This window comes from Polyodon spathula, chromosome 24 (assembly GCF_017654505.1).
Source record: "Polyodon spathula isolate WHYD16114869_AA chromosome 24, ASM1765450v1, whole genome shotgun sequence".
Classification (NCBI taxonomy): domain Eukaryota; kingdom Metazoa; phylum Chordata; class Actinopteri; order Acipenseriformes; family Polyodontidae; genus Polyodon; species Polyodon spathula.
In genome coordinates this window covers 7,754,726-7,770,854 of record NC_054557.1, presented here as the reverse complement: position 1 = coordinate 7,770,854, position 16,129 = coordinate 7,754,726, and the positions used below count along the sequence as shown (strand labels likewise).

The 16,129-nt window shown below is 38.2% G+C and overlaps 1 protein-coding gene across 2 annotated transcripts in view; it reads right to left on the bottom strand.

The window, feature by feature from the left end:
• The window catches only part of klf13 (Kruppel-like factor 13), a 39,280-nt gene extending 23,151 nt beyond the window's left edge, over positions 1-16,129 (bottom strand). The window contains exon 1 of one of the 2 annotated variants that reach the window (XM_041227043.1): positions 15,285-16,129. In XM_041227043.1, the coding sequence (XP_041082977.1) occupies positions 15,285-15,798 (514 nt within the window). In that variant the 5' untranslated portion in view covers positions 15,799-16,129. The remainder of the gene's footprint in view (positions 1-15,284) is intronic. The other variant, XM_041227042.1, reaches the window with a different exon arrangement.

Sequence of the window (16,129 nt, the reverse complement as noted above, 5' to 3'; positions counted from 1 at the left end):
TATTTGTATGTAATTATCCTTGTGCTACTTAAAATCATAACATTGCCACTGTTGTTCCACTGTGATTGAAGGGTATCAGTCTGGGAAACAACAGTGTGACAAGAAAAGAAAGCCCACATTTCTCATCTGATGGATTTATTTGTTGACATGCATGTCAGGGACAAACATTGGTCAAATATTGACAAGACTGTAGGCCTCAGGCAAAGAAAACATCTCTATATGGAGGCCTGGGATTACTCCAGTCCTAATTCCGATGTAAATAAATGTATCTGCGGATGTTCTTTTGCTTTATGTTCCAGTGACCCCTTTGTTGTGTCTGCAAAATAAACTCAGGAAGCTGCCGGAAGGTCGCAAGGAAGTGTAGTCTAGTAGGATATTGTTATATAATTGTGAACAGTTCTACAGTTCTAAACTGTGTTTCCATAGTAATGAGCATTTACCCATATGTGTTTTACATTTTAGCTACCAATTGTTTGATTTCTGACCATTCTTTGCTAATTGAATAAACAAAAGAGCAAACTTGAAGCTTCCTGTAACTTTATACTGTATTGCACACTGTGTTAGGTTTGTGCTGTAACCTGTTTCCAACTGCCCCGTTATTGCCCAGATATGCCCTCCGGGGAATGGGGTCCAGATAAGAGACCAAATATGTTTCCATGGTAACATTAACATTTTATAAACAGAATATGAAAAACAGAGAGCATTGTAGTTGCAGCAATTGCTATATAATTAGGGCTTCTGAATTTCAATTTTAAATTGATAAATGATAAAAATGAAATCGATGTATAGTCAAATAAACACTGGAAAAACAGTGGAAATGCTTACTCAATTCACTTTGACTTCAAACCTTTCCCATTAAACAAAAAAAAAGAAATGTGTTTCCCAGTGTAGTTGGGCAATGTCCCTCCATCCTGACTTGTATCTGTCATTGATTTTTTTCTGAATACTTTAAACCTTTAAAACATATTACTGTACTAATCTTTCTAAGGATGATGACGTGTAATTAACTGACCAAATATAATAGATTCCCAATTTCACTAAACAGATTGTTAAGGAAATGAATGGCAATCACATGCGTTGAAGCCATTGTTTAGGTAGTGTGAATTGGGCAGAAATTTGGAGTTAAGATAACTCCACTGCAGGACTCAAGTTAGTTCCCTAACTGCATAATAGTCTGAGCCATTCTAGGCATCCTTATAAAAGTTCCCAATTGCAAAACATTTACAGTATGGTACATCTAATTAGGTTCAGGCATGCCCAACAACCAAGCTAAAAAATGTAACTGCAATGCAATGGGTGTCCTAAATTATATGATACGAAGCAATCTTATCACATATTAAAAGATTTCTAAGCCCATTGCAGTATACAGTGGGCTACAACAAAAAAGCACACACTTTGTAAAACTGTTCTGTTACTTTAGTGCCCCAGTTTTTTTGTGCCTAGAGCTGAATCCGTCGACAATTTAAAAGGTCACGGAGATCCTTTTTTTTTTTTTTTTAAATAACAATAACAAAATCCTTAGTCAAATGCAGATGTTATTAACTTATTATAGACTATGCTCACAACCATATCAACTGGGATTCAGATATCGTCAGACATCAATATGTTGTTGTGACTGTCCAAAGAATAGCACGTGAAGTGGAAAAGTCCTCTGTGCACAATGCTATGAGGGAACTGTACCATTGTGAGAGCCCTCATTATAAAGATGTTACTGATCTCCTTTCACAGAAGCATTAACCTCACGGTGCTGGACAAATTCAGGAACAGGGGGACAAATCATACCTAATTTCTACTGTCTTTGCCTTTATAAACTGGGACACAGGAAATCCTTGTAATATAAAAGTTTGTATGTTGTGCACAGGCTGTCTATTAAGAGAAGTCACCTCAATTTTTTTTTTTAAACTTAGAATTGTGCCGTATATTCTGTACACAGGAGATGATGTACTGGGATTTTGGCCAATCCTGAACATTAATATGTTCCTTCTCATGAGTGTTTTATAATGACATTTACACGGCTATCTTTTATATAGTAGTCATATATAGATACTGTAAATCAGACAGACAGGAATTGGACAGCTTCACTATGCGCTCCTCACGTCCAAACTGCTCAAGATAACATTTCTTTTACAAGAAGCAGCACCATCCAGACAACATATTAATTTATAGTATAGTGAATAACACATTGCAGTTGTCCATATCATGAAAAACTGGTTCACCACGATTTACAGCCAGAGGTTGAATACACCGCATATTGTAATTTTTTTATAATTTTATGAAGACTAAAAATACAGGGATGTGTTTTAACAGTATAGGAAAGGTTTAAGAATAAGAAGCTTGACGTTAGCGTCTTGTCAACTGTCAGTGATACTTGTGTGGTTTTATTTTTTCTAACTGTGTGGGAGGCACGTTATATTCCTTTTGTGTAACATCAGCAAGTATGAAAAGCTTAGTTCAGAACACTGTGCATCTTGTATGGAATCAGGCGATTCAATGTTTTAATAATTTTTCTGAAGTCAAGAACACTCTATTGTTAAGGATTTCTGACAGGTTGGGAGGTGTTGGAAGTTCAGGTATTCAAAGCTAGGAACAAAAATAACTGGTTGTATCAATTTTCTATGGTAAAGTTAATATTCCAAGGCCATTCATTTTTTCTACCCCGTAACACATGCAACATGTCTTATGGGTATGATACTGCATGAACCTGTTGGAATGTCATTCATATTGGTGATTTAGACACCTATTTATTTTGAGAAAAGGGAGGGGGGGGGGGGGGCCCTAGGATAAACTGTCACGGTTGGGGTGTAAAGTTACTCAATTTACTCCAATACAGAAGGCCTATATGATTCTTGTGTCTCTACTTGATCTTTATCTGTTTACTCAGACAAATGAAGGCTGTATAACTCCAGTTAACCCACCGTTCCTGTTTTCCTATAGACCAAGACTAGCGTTATTGACATTTTTTGCCAAGGGGGCAGTACTGATTATTACCCTCATCTTTAGAAAACGCCTGTATTTTCTGTAAAAAGTATCTACGGGTTTGTCTGTCATTCCAGTTCCCCAACAGTAATACAAAGTAAGCATTCATTGACAGTTTTCCATATTTCTTCTCAGTCAGCTTAATGGGGCTTTGTGAACGAGGTGGCTTGGTGATGACGTTACAGACTGGGAAACACAGGCACACACACACATGGCCTGCGGGGCGTGACTCGCCAATGAGCTCATATTTATTTATTAAATAAAACGTTTAAACAAAACAAAAAAACTTTTTATAAAATAAAAGGCCAAAACAAAACAGACAATAATTAGAACAAGCATCATGCCGGTGTAAAGCCAGCACTAGTAGCAATTGTTTTTAGTTTTATAAAGCTTACTGTCTCTCCGTCTCCTTTCTCCAAACTCCCCAACTGTCATTCACCCAACAGGAGCGGTGGCTTCGTTTTTATATATGTGGCCATCTCCTAATTGGTAATTGCTTGATTAATTGGGAGATGGTCACATTACGCATGGGTTTTAGCTGGGTGGGGGAGATTAACTCCATCCATGCTGTAAAAAAATAATAACAAAAATTGTGTTTTTAAACACTAACAATACGTTTAAATCATAATACAAAATATGCACACTGTACCCCGTCACAAGCTTCTACAGGTTTTTGGGTCCTACTTTAAAAAGCTTACTCCACCAGTATGCATGCTGCAGCTCTTCTGTGAAATGTTACAGTAGTAGCAGGGGGTTTCCTCCATGTCAGGCACCATTAAGAACGTGTTTTTTAATTTTTATTATTATTAATTAACTGCCCCTGGACAACTAGTTACTCTGATCAACTTTAAAGTTTAATCAATAACATTATCATTAAACATAAGTAGGGGTGACACATAATGAATCGCGATACTTGATATATCATAATAGGAAGTATGTATAAAGGAATAGAAATTTGTATTACTGACGTTTGAGGTGATTCGGTTCATGGTTGTGTTCCGGGCCAGTGAAAGCGTTTCCACTCCCTTACTTGTGCTGAAAACATACATGGGTGCACACTAAGTGAGAGGAGGTGTTGAATCTGAAAAGAACCTTTACTGCTAGCGATGGCAAAGCAATCTGTGACCCAAACGGGTAAGTGTAAACACAGTATACATGCAGCCTTTGTTGTGGTGACATAGTCTAAGGCAATGTTTTTTTCACCTCTACATGGTTCCACAGGGTACAATTTGTCAAATTTCCAGTGGGGGGGGGGGGGGATAAAATAGACAAAAAACAAGACAAAGGGTATGCCATGATACATCTATAGTACACAATTTTAAAAGTTCTATCTAAAATCTATACCGAATCAACATATTTAGGAATCACACATTTGCCAAATCGGCCATCATCCTGGGTAAATGCAGTTATTATTATTTTTATGGATATGGTATCAAAAGTCAATAACAAAAACTACACATGTATTTTAGCAGCTTAATCTGTAGAAGTTAATTGTTGTTAATCTTGGCCTTTTTTCCACTCTGCTCAGCGGGTGACAGGTAAAAGTTTCAGTTTTTGGCTCTGGGGCCATTTAAAAAAAAAACCTACAATGCATTTTAGTGTCCTGTCTTCATTTCATTTTTCTTTAGTGACAGTATGCATTTCCGATGATAATAAAAAATAATGGTTTGAAATACAGCAACTGAATGACTTTGCCGTAGTAGATTTCCATTGGTCAGTCTGCCTTGCTACAGTGTGTCCAGCACTACTGTTGGATGACAGTGATGGGTGACTGGAATCAGAGCCTGATCCACTTTATACAGTCGAATGTTATGATCAGGCTCCAGTGAAACCAAACTCCATTCCTTGTTATTTATTTTTTTGTAAATCATGTTAATACAGTGTCCTACTGATCTTACGGACTGAAGTGCAAAGACTGATTTTGCGTAAAGTCAGTTTGCGTAAAAATGATGCAACATACATTTATAATTTAAAATGTTTCAAATTTGGTGCTAAATAAGTTGCAAGAAGGACTAAAGTGTGGCTTCATAGGACTGCCAAATAGAAGACTTGTGTATTATTATTATTATTTTTTTTTTTTTTTTGAACAAATGTTTTTTATTTATTTAAAGAGAAAAGAACAACATGGAACAATACATAACACAACATAATATAAAAACCCAAACCTAACCCCCCCCCTGTTGATGCCCCCTTTCCTCTAAGGATTTTATCCTACTGGATCTTATAATAATGACCTGACAATGGTTGCAGCTGCACTCCATGCCTCCACAGTCCCCCCCCTGGCACCATGGATTTGGGCAGTAGACAGTTCAATATGGATAAGGTCAAGGAAATTGAGGAGCCAATGTTGCCAAGGGAGGGAGTGGGGCTGCTCCCTGCGGAGCGCCAGTAACTTTTTAGCTGCTGTGAGGCCAGCCAACCAAATCCTCTTCTGGTGCCATGAGAGATCGAGAGTACAGTCATCATTCAGGAGAAGGATCCGAGGAGAACATGGAATATTCATGTTAAGAATAGTGGATAAGGATGAGGATACTCGGGTCCAAAAGTGAGCCACATCTGGACACTCCCAAAACATATGTAAAAAAGTACCCATAGCACCCTGGGGGCAGAGCATGCACAAAGGGCTATTATTATTATTATTATTATTATTATTATTATTATTATTAATAGTTTGGAAGCACCCTCATCTTTGGGTTAGGCAGGGCTTGCCTCTGTAGCAAGCAGATTGGGATGTGTTAAGAGTCCCCATACTTTAGAGCTGGATATAAAACTGGTAAAACCAAGGAGTTAGTGGGACTGTGCAATTTTTTTTTTTCTAAGACTTCTTAAATGGAAAATGCTACAGTATGGATTAAATTAAGGCAAAAAATAAATAAAAAATTACTGAGAAAAAAAAAAGAGACAAAGCATCCAGTCTCAGAGAATGTTTGTTTACATTAAGCTACACTAATATAGATAGATTATAGAGATTGTTGTGCATTGATGGAGGCAGGGCCAAAAGAACTACACTTCAATTTTGGCTCAGCTTTATTTTGTATGTAATATATTGCTTGTGTGGAATGTCTTTAAACATGTACTCAACAATCAGGACTCACTTTGCTTCAATATCCACTCATATCATTTTAAAACATCTTTAGTCCTTGGAATATTGCCCCAAAGTTTGATACAATGAAAAGGCCTTGTTCACAAATTACATGCTTAGCGAATCCAGTTTAAAAATATACTCAAAAGGGTATGTAAATGAAACCCACAATATAGGGTTTTCATTTAAAAGATGCAATCCTTCGTAAATGTACAGTAGCTGCAGTAGTTATCTGAACCCACTACATGTTCTAGTATCTTGTTACCATAGTTATACTGCCCAATGTTCCGCATTTTCTTCAGCGCTGGTGGCTATTTGAGCATGAGTGTCACATTCGGGGGTGGGGGGGGGTTATACTTGATGCGCTGAAACAGATACAGTTACATAATATCCTCTTTCTTCTCTATAGTACCAGCAGTCCCTGTAAATCCAGCTTGGCTAACCCATTCATTTAGCTCATTAAAGTAAATCACAATGTTAGATAACCAAGATGAGCACAGCTCCATAAGTGTCTGAGGCACTGAATAAGAGTATGCACAGTATATATCAATGTGTATCCCATTACTACCCCTTTTTTTTAAATCCCAAGGCTGCAGTATGGGACCGCCTAAAGGCTTTGTTTAACGGTTAACTCACAAAGCTGCTGATCTCTCTCTTCCTGCCTGTCGTAATTTAAACCCTGCAGACCTCAGCATTGTTCTGCTGGGGTCTTAAAAAGACTGGCTGCCTAGAAAGTCCTATTTAACCTAAGGCTGCTGGGCAGGGGGACACAAGTTTTGTGTACACGAAGAGAGCAGAGCATTAAGTGGGCCGCTGGGGAAGCACGTCGGGGCCATTTCAATGATTTTATAACATTTAAGAAGATTTAAATGAAGATGCCATAAACCAATTATTCTTTATTAATGAGTTTGTGTAAATTTGCTGTCCCTCACATGTCTGATGAATTTATTATGCAAATACAATTCCAAGCATGCTGTACTTGACCATGTTGATCATGTTGCAAACCAGTTTCAGTCACAATAGAAATATAAATAGTCAAGCCAAATAACGTTGGTTGCCCATGATAGTCCTACACCCTATAGATATGTTATGGCAGGCTTTTTTAGTTTATCAAAACCCTGTCCATAAATTGATTAAACCCCTGCTGTTGTTTTACTTGGTGCACCTGGCTGTGTTACTCTGCAATTGAGTTGTCTGTATTTAAGTGTTCATGGCTGAAATCGAAGGAGTGTGTTTATGTGTGTGGATGTGCTCATAGTTTACTTTATTTTATTTACTATAACAAAACTTAATCTGATTCCAACATTGAATTAAATTCAAAACAACATTCCCATCTATATCTATGAATCAATGTACATCACTGTTCGTTCTTTGATTGCATAGAATATGTGTGTGTGTGTGAGTGTGTGAGTATGTGAGTGTGTGTGTGGGGGGGGGGGATTTTGCACAAGGCAGTACATTGAAAATATTCCTCCAGTCTAGGCAATCAAAAAACCAAGCAGACTGTAAAACAGATATTATTATAGCCTTTGTCCAAGTGTTCTAGTGTTTTCTAAATGTACCGTTTCTGAATAAGTTTTTCTTTTTGTCACTGAAACAATAGAAGCTGATTTTTAACTGAGGGTTAGAGTAACTCATAATGGAGCAGATGAGCACATTAGGGTGGAATCACAACTGTTAAGCTCAAAGAATCAGAAATGATTAGCAGCGAGACACTGGCTTATCCAAAGCTGCACGTTCGTTTGCGGTATAATGGTCCCATTTTCTGCAGCAGAGGTGCTCTCTAACGTGGAAGATCAGACAAAGACGTCTGGTAACCTTACACCCAAACCTGCTACAATCTGCATGCTACTGAAACAGGACACAATATAATGAAGCTGTTTGCATGCAGCCAGACTGCAGATCGTCTGTCTCATTTGCACAGGTTCTCAAAGCAGAAGTGGAACAGATTGTAAATGCTGAGTCTGCTGGTTGCCCCAGTCATGCCATTGTGGAAGGTTCTATACAGTTCAGCAGCTTTGTGATGGTTTGGTTTGATCAAACTTCAAAAAGGGATGTGACCATAAAGTTTACAACCTGAACAGTTTATACTTTGCTTCTCACGTAACCCAGTCTTTTTTGCTTACAGATTTTGAAAAAAGGTCATTTGTTGCATTGAGCAGTTTGAGCACGTCCAGGTTTTACTTATTTCAGCAAACCATAGAATAGCCATCAAGTGCACACAGGCCACAGTATGACCTAGATAGGCCATAAGTAAACCAAGTACAATTATGGACGGTAGGAAGCACTTTTTACACGGTCAGTTATGAATGCATGGAATAGCCTGCAAGGTGAAAAGAATACAATAAATAAACTGGTCTTCAGGCTACAAGTAAAAGATGCTTTTATATGGTAATAAAACGTTAGCTATAAAACAACCTCAAGACCATAATTAAAAAGTACCATTCTGCATGCATGGGAGCTAGCTGGAGTAGATGCCAACAAAAAGAAAATAAGCATTTGCAACCAATTAGCTTTTAGGTTCGAGCCTCCAGGAGGAGAGCAGGGGCCTTGAACTTATTAATGCTGTTTACAGCCTGGAAAGGTTATGTCAGGATGCTGGGTTAAAAAAACATTATGCAAATGAAGTTCCAGCTCACGCCTTGTGGTTTTTCTAATCTTGGCTCAGTTTAGTAGCACCAACTCCCAAGGAACTCACTGTTCTATTTTGAGAATTCCAGACTCCAACCCACAGGGGCTCAACTGCCATCTACAGATTCTCATGAGAGATTGGTTATCGAAAAAAAACAAGGCACTGCAAAAACCATTTCACCCTACCAATAGTGAAATAAAAAAATACATTGTTTAGACCATTGCCAACAATACACAAGCCAATTATAGGAGCCGCAGTAGCCTTAGTGTATTGTGTAGGCCACTTTATTTCAATTCAATATTTCTTCTTTTCCCAATATGTTAAATTTTAAACTTTTGAAAATAAAATACAATTCAAAAAACAACCTAGACACTAACACCACTGAAAAAGCAAACATAGCCCAAAAAATTATATAAATCACACATACTGAGTGACGGTTAAAAAAATGGAAGTGTTAACAGGTGGAACCCCAAGGAAAACATGATTATGACAATGTAATCCATTTTCCAGATACCTTCCCAGTTTAGTTATATGCTGCCAGCACTCTAGGTAATGCACACTGGTGCATTTCCAGCACTAGGAGAATCATTATCCTGTACTGAGCCCCAAGGTCTCCAGACACAGTTCCAGTTATCCCGGCATAATTGCTAAGAAGAAAGCAAAGGTACTGGTAACCTGCGATACTACAATGATTATTGTGAATATCATCAAGGTACAGTGATTTCTTGAAGTAATGATGTGTGAATAACAACAGAAACTAGTCCCCGCAAACTGGAAACAAAATTTCATACTCATACAAAGGCATGCATTCGCTACTGAATGGTCTGCCATTTAGCATGACATGTTAAGGCAGAAGGAAACTTTTATTATACATTTTATTTTATAACAGTTCATAGGTAATTCACCAATTTGACACAATGCTGCTATAATGACAAGCCAAAAAGCCAAACACTGTTGTAATACCTTTACATTAAAAAAAGAAGCTATTCTACATTACTTATTATAAACAATTATAAACACGTATACTACTGTGCATCTGTTTACAATATTTAGTGGGTCTCCAGACCCCTCCTCCACATGACACAGTTGTGATGCTTATGAAACCATGCATAATTAAATCCTATTTGAATCCATTAACACTAGGGTTTGCTTCCAAAGCTTCTTACTCCAAAGTGTAAATGTACACTCCATGATGTGCTTTTTGGTTAGAAAGAAATAGCACTCCAACTTCCTGCTGACGTTTCTGCGTCTATGGGCTGGGAAACCCTTTCCCCTTGCTCCCTGGTAGAGGCTCTGCAAACCTGCTGAATGTGCAAGAACTGAAAACCACAGGATATGCCAGGCTGATTCAGGCCTGAACTGAAATGACCTACATTCTCTGATTACTGAACAAATGAGACGGGGAGCTCACTGTTTCACTCGACCGTTACCAACCGACTGACATCAATATGAGAAGGCAAGACCCCCACTTGGACTGAAGCTATTATGGCTTTCTTTTAATCAAACAAAGGTGTTTCTCCTAAGGCCTTATTATGGAGCAACAGCTGCATTTAACAACTCTGTACCCAACAAAAAAAAAAAACCTAGAAATGCAACTAACATGGCAATGTAACATTCGTAGTGATAATTAATTTATTAAGGGCAGCACACCCTTTGTCTCCTAACATACCAAATGAATGCGAGAGACAACCCATTTGCACAAGCATCTGTACGATATATTGCAAATGTTTCCAATTTTTGTGGCTAAGCCTTGTGCACAAGTAAAGTTTATAATGTGTGTCTATTCATTTAAATAGCGGAAGATCTTATTATAGCCACAGTTTAAATGATGTGTGTTCTACAGAGACCGGCATGCTGGTGTTTGCTTTCATAACCCAACAAAGGATCTCATTTCAATGACCTAACCATTGGCTTTAGCTGAGCAGACCCCCAGTCCTCAGAACAAAAACAATGTATTGCTCATGGCACAGTACTGAATGGGCTTCTATACAGTGAACTGGCATGTTAGTCACTGAGACAAGGTCTCATTCACAGTGAATGTGTGTGCTCGTTCTGATTTACTGCTGTCAGTGTTAAAGCATAAGGGGTCTATTAAATGGGGGAGGATCTAACTAACGCCACCGTTTAAATCCTTAAAAGAAAGGAACTCTGTGACGAACTTCTGTAACTGTGTTACTGTAATAGTATTTTTGTCTTTATATGTTAGTAAAATGACAGGTTTGGTCCTATTTTTTATATTTAACAACGATATACTTAGAGAATGTAGATGACGCAATGTGTGACAGAAAAGTTGCGGTTTTGGCAAAGAATGATTATAGTATATTTGTCATGGGCTCAGACAAATATTTTCTACAATGAGGCATTTGCTTCTGGCGGGAAGGCTGCATCACCATTCACAGATATGACAATAACAGCACATGAATTCCTTCACATAAATACACCTCTGTTTTAATGTTTGGTTAACTTCTAGTTGTCTAGACAACACAGTTTTAAAGCAGCTCAGATGTTATTGCTAAATACCCACACATGGGCTCAGGTGTCATACACTGTTTAAAGCAAGCTTGACCAAACCCAGACATGAAGGGCCAATGTGGCCATCTTACACGCCAGCACCTTTGTACAATGTGTTACAGGCAACTTAAAATTGGTTTTAGCATTGCCATACTGCTACACATATATTACATGTGTGTATTAAAACACCACAGAACAAGACATTTAGTTATAACACATGTGTAGGGGAACAAAAAAGGATCTACAAATTTTGTGTTGGCTCTTTTCTCTAGGTTAAAACCGTTAAGCATTGCCATTGGCCTCTTGTGTAAAGGGTATTCTATTTAATGTAATTGTGTGGAAGTTGCACCAAGGATACATTAAAAACAAGCAAAGGCAAAATTAATCGCATGAAAGCCATACTTGATAGAACAAGCATAAAACATGCAAAACAAAAAGCCTTACTTCAAAGTAGTAACAGTTTCACCATAAGTCATAATTACCCATAAGTTATACACTTTGGGTAAGTTTATAGTTACCTGCATATTTAAATATATTAAAATGTATATATTCATTGTGCAGTCTAGACTGGTTGTCTGCAATAGTTGTTTTCCCAAAAGTCTTTTCTTGCGGTACAGGCTTACAGGAGTGGGGGGACATATTAACTGCAGCAGTATTGCAAACAAAGTCATGGAAAAGGGAAGGATTGTGCTCCTTTAAGGGAGCGGGGGTTGTTTTAGTAATTTAACATGGGTCATTTATACTAGCACATGTACTATCATAATGTAGAATATGCAGCAAATGCAACAGTAAAGACAGGCAGCCCACTATTTTACAAGATCAGGGCTTATGAGTTACCACAGAATGCAAGGTGGGTGAGATTATATGAGTTGAGATAAAGTGTCTTTGTTTCTTCCACATGCAGCACTGTAGATACACACATCACTCTCAGCTGGACTTGGCTAGATTCAGCATTTCGCTCCTTCTGGTAGGTTTATTTATTTGTATTCCACCCTTTAGATAAGTGGTCTCCTCTCCTCATTGTTCTGTTTAAGACAAACCTGTACTAGGGTTTATACAAGTCATCTGGCCATTTTGCAATGCTGCTCTGGTAAGAAAAACTTAACGGAAAGTGGGCTTCAACAAAAGGTGTTGCTTTTCTATTGCAGGGCATCAATTTTAAAGGCTTGCTAATGAAAGTAACTGTACTGTTGACATGGCTGGTCATCAGTTGCAATGCATATTTAAGAAACTCAGTAGCTAAATGCTTCTTTATTCTTTTAATGATGTTGAAGTGCGCTCAGAGGTGATCGAAAATAGGAACATTGACAAAGCTTCCACAATATTTTCTTGTTTTAATGACAAATCATGCAAATGCTATACCTGGTTATGTAGCTTGCAGATGTTTTGTTAATAAAGCCTGATGCCCAATGACAGTTACCGCATTTCATGCAACAGGCACAAAGGAGCTCATTGTGGATCTGGAGACGCAGAGCTAGCAGCAAGTGGATCTATATGAAAAGGAATGGGTGGAGTGCTTGGCAGGGGGTTCGTCTGTGCCATGCATTAAGGTGTATGGTGCCAGTCACCGACATGTCTGTGGAGACACCTTTGACTGTGGGCCGGTGTACAGATCACCAAAAGATGATGCCCATCTGATGATCTGTAGCTATTCTTAGTCCATGCATAAAAAGATGAGAAATGACGGCAACATTATGTAATTGCTGAAAGTTACATAATAGACTGTTTAACAGCAATCTCCTGCTGTGTAAGGTCAATAGCCACTAGAGATGAATGTTGTTGGCATGCAATTGCCAGGAGCAATATGGCAGTGTTGTTGGATAAAATGACTGTACATAACCCAAGGCTATTCAAACCTTTTTAAGGTAACTAAGAGGATGGGACCTTTTTAAATAGTATCAACCAACCCCATTGCTTCTGACGATGCAAAAAGTTCTCAAGAAAAGGCATGTTCAAGTATCTCAATTCATAAGAAATGTCTTCTAGTTAGTTACAGCTGCAAACATTTAGTCCTCCAAGAATAATGGAGACAAAGAGAATCGTCTTTTTAAAATGCAGTCTCTTGAGCACCACATCAAGGCTGCAGCTCAAACCAGGAAAGAGACTTGCATATTCCACCCACTTCACCTCATACACCCTCACTGCATGTGCACTGAACCCATGGTTAAAATGGTACTCAAATGCATCTAAACCCGGGAGAAATTCACAACAGTAAATGGATAGACATTGTATCAACTGCTGTATTAGTAAAAGATCTTAAACATAAAAAGGTGTCCTTATCCTAAGCATGTGGGGTGTACTGTACATGCAGTAATACTATTACTGTTGAGTGGGATGGGCACACTTTTGGACAGTGTTTGTAAATTGAGTTTCCTGTTGCATACACTACACAGCCCCCAACACATGCACACATAGTCTTCATTGCTGAAATAAAGTTTAACAAGCACATGGCATACTAACGTCCTAGCAAACCATTGGAAGTGCACCCTTAGAGAATGACCGCCAATTGCAGTGACGTTACAAACACAAAGGCAGCTATAAATTTGCAAGTTACAGAATGGTACCACCTAGTCAGATTGCTTGCCATTGCGGGCAATAACAGTGCAGTCTCCTGATGGTTCTTGTAAAGCCTCTTCAATTAATACATTGACAATAAATGTTGAAGGGATCTGACAACTTAAAATCAATGACAGGAACAGGATTCCCATGATAATCACCATTCCGTTCAAACAGTATTACCTGGCCCCAAATATCAGCACGAGTGATGTTGAGTCAAAACACTAGGTTCAGAATTGTGTACAGTTTAAATAAATACTGTATTTTATCCCCATATTTACTATTGCCTTTTTAAAAACCTGGAATCTAACCGGTATAAATGTTACTTTTCACTGGGTCTCTGTTCACCCCCACCTTCCTGGTGGAGAGCAGCAGTCTCTGAGCTCTGCTAGCTGTGTCTGTTGCTGGCCAGATCAGCTGGCAGCCTGGCTCGCGGGGGTGTGGCACATCACAACAAAGAGCTGAAGCCCAGACAGGGAACAGCAGAACTGGCTCTGCAACCCCCTTTTTACATTATTTAAGCTATATAATACGCCAAACAATTGAAAAGGCACTAACACGTTGTGTATATATCTCGGTATGAATAATTAAAGAATTACGTTGTGCCATTTAAACAGATGTGCTATTTTGTGAACTTTCTGTTTAGTGCTTTTTAAGTCGGCTACGTATTTTATTTATTTATTTATTTTATTAGTTAGCAGACTGGCGAGGTTAAACTGATGAATACTTTATGACTGGTTACATCACACGTAGAAATTTACATGTACTGCGTAACGTGGGGCATAAAACAAGTCCCTAATAAATAATGTTTTTTTTTTTGTTTGTTTGTTTGTTTTTTGTATTACGATGGAGCATAGGTAGCTACAGCCATTCGGTAGTGCATGAGCTTAAAAAAAAAGTAATCGTTTTTACATTTAAACGTATACTTCTTGTATTGCAGCCAACGCTGTACATTACTATTTGGGGTTCATACGACTAGATAATTCCATATCTTAACTATTTTAACAACGACGATGTTTTAATGGGAAAAGATAAAATATGAACTAGACCTAATGTAATGTGGGCGTTCTACTGCCCTCTGGTCTGAAAAAAAAAAAAAAAAAAAAAAAAAACTGCAAACTTAGCTTTCGTTTGAAGTAGTAAAGCTGTAAACTAGAGGACATTTACTATACTAATTTGAGTAGTACAATTAATGTAAGTACAATTAAATGAGTACATGTAAACAATATTGGTTTCTGGATATGTCATGCAATAAATAAAGACTTGTCTTCTTAGTTTTTATTTGTCATCTATATGCTCTTTGTTCGGCTAGGGGAAACAGAAATACTGTGAAGTGGGTGGAGCTGCTGGTCTGATTATCAAAAGCAGCAAATGCATATATTATTCTGTGTTTTTAGTATTTTCTCAGCATTGACGTTCAATGACTTTGAAAAAACACAACAGCTCACAGATTAATACAAGTACGCAGCAGAAAACTTGACTTAATGAATATTATTCAAAAAATGTTTACTTAAAAGTGAAACTGACCTGTATGTGTCCTGAGATGGGCTTTAAGATGGGATGATTTGCCATAAACTTTTTCACAACCTGAATAGTGGCACTTGTGCTTTTTCTGGGGAGATTCGTGCTCAATGCGGCTTCTCCCACGCTTGTTTCTTTGTTTGGGGACGGGGTCGGTGCAGATGGTAGGTGTGGCAGTGTTTCCATCACGTTTGCCGGACAAGGAGCCACTTTGAAGCCCGGCATCTTCTCTGGGAGGGGTTTGTGGGTCGTTTTCTTCTGTTATTTTTGCCTGATCTGCGCGATTGCTGGGGGTCTGCTGGTTTAAGTCAGCCAAAATTCTGGCCACCACAAAGAGAGACGAGTTATCTTTCACCAGTGGGTCTTTATTTGCTTCTTTAGTATCCTCTCCGTTTCTCGGGACTGACATTGTTTCTGGTTTGATATCTATACTCCCTCTTGGACCATGGACAATCGCACGGCTGGACATTGACACAAGGCACTCTGCTGCAAAATGGTCCACACGAGCTGATGTTGCCATTTCGTTATAAATATAAGAATACCCTTTTTATGACATGCAAATTCAAAATGCGTTTGTTTTCTGTGGCTCCCTCTGTGTGACGCTGTGTTATGGAGGTAGGTTTCTCATAAAACAAAAACAAAACAATTTATGATCAATCCCAAACTGGAAACAAAATAAAGGTATCCTGTTGGGGAAACGGTTAAAGGAAAAAAAAGAGCCTGATTCATCTGATGAGATAATTTTGTCGATCAAAGAATATTTAGAAAGTTAAATTAATTTAAAATTAAAACTCCCATCCTTTCTTCTACCCTCTTTCTTGCATGGTGACAGTATTATAAGGTTCTGTAGT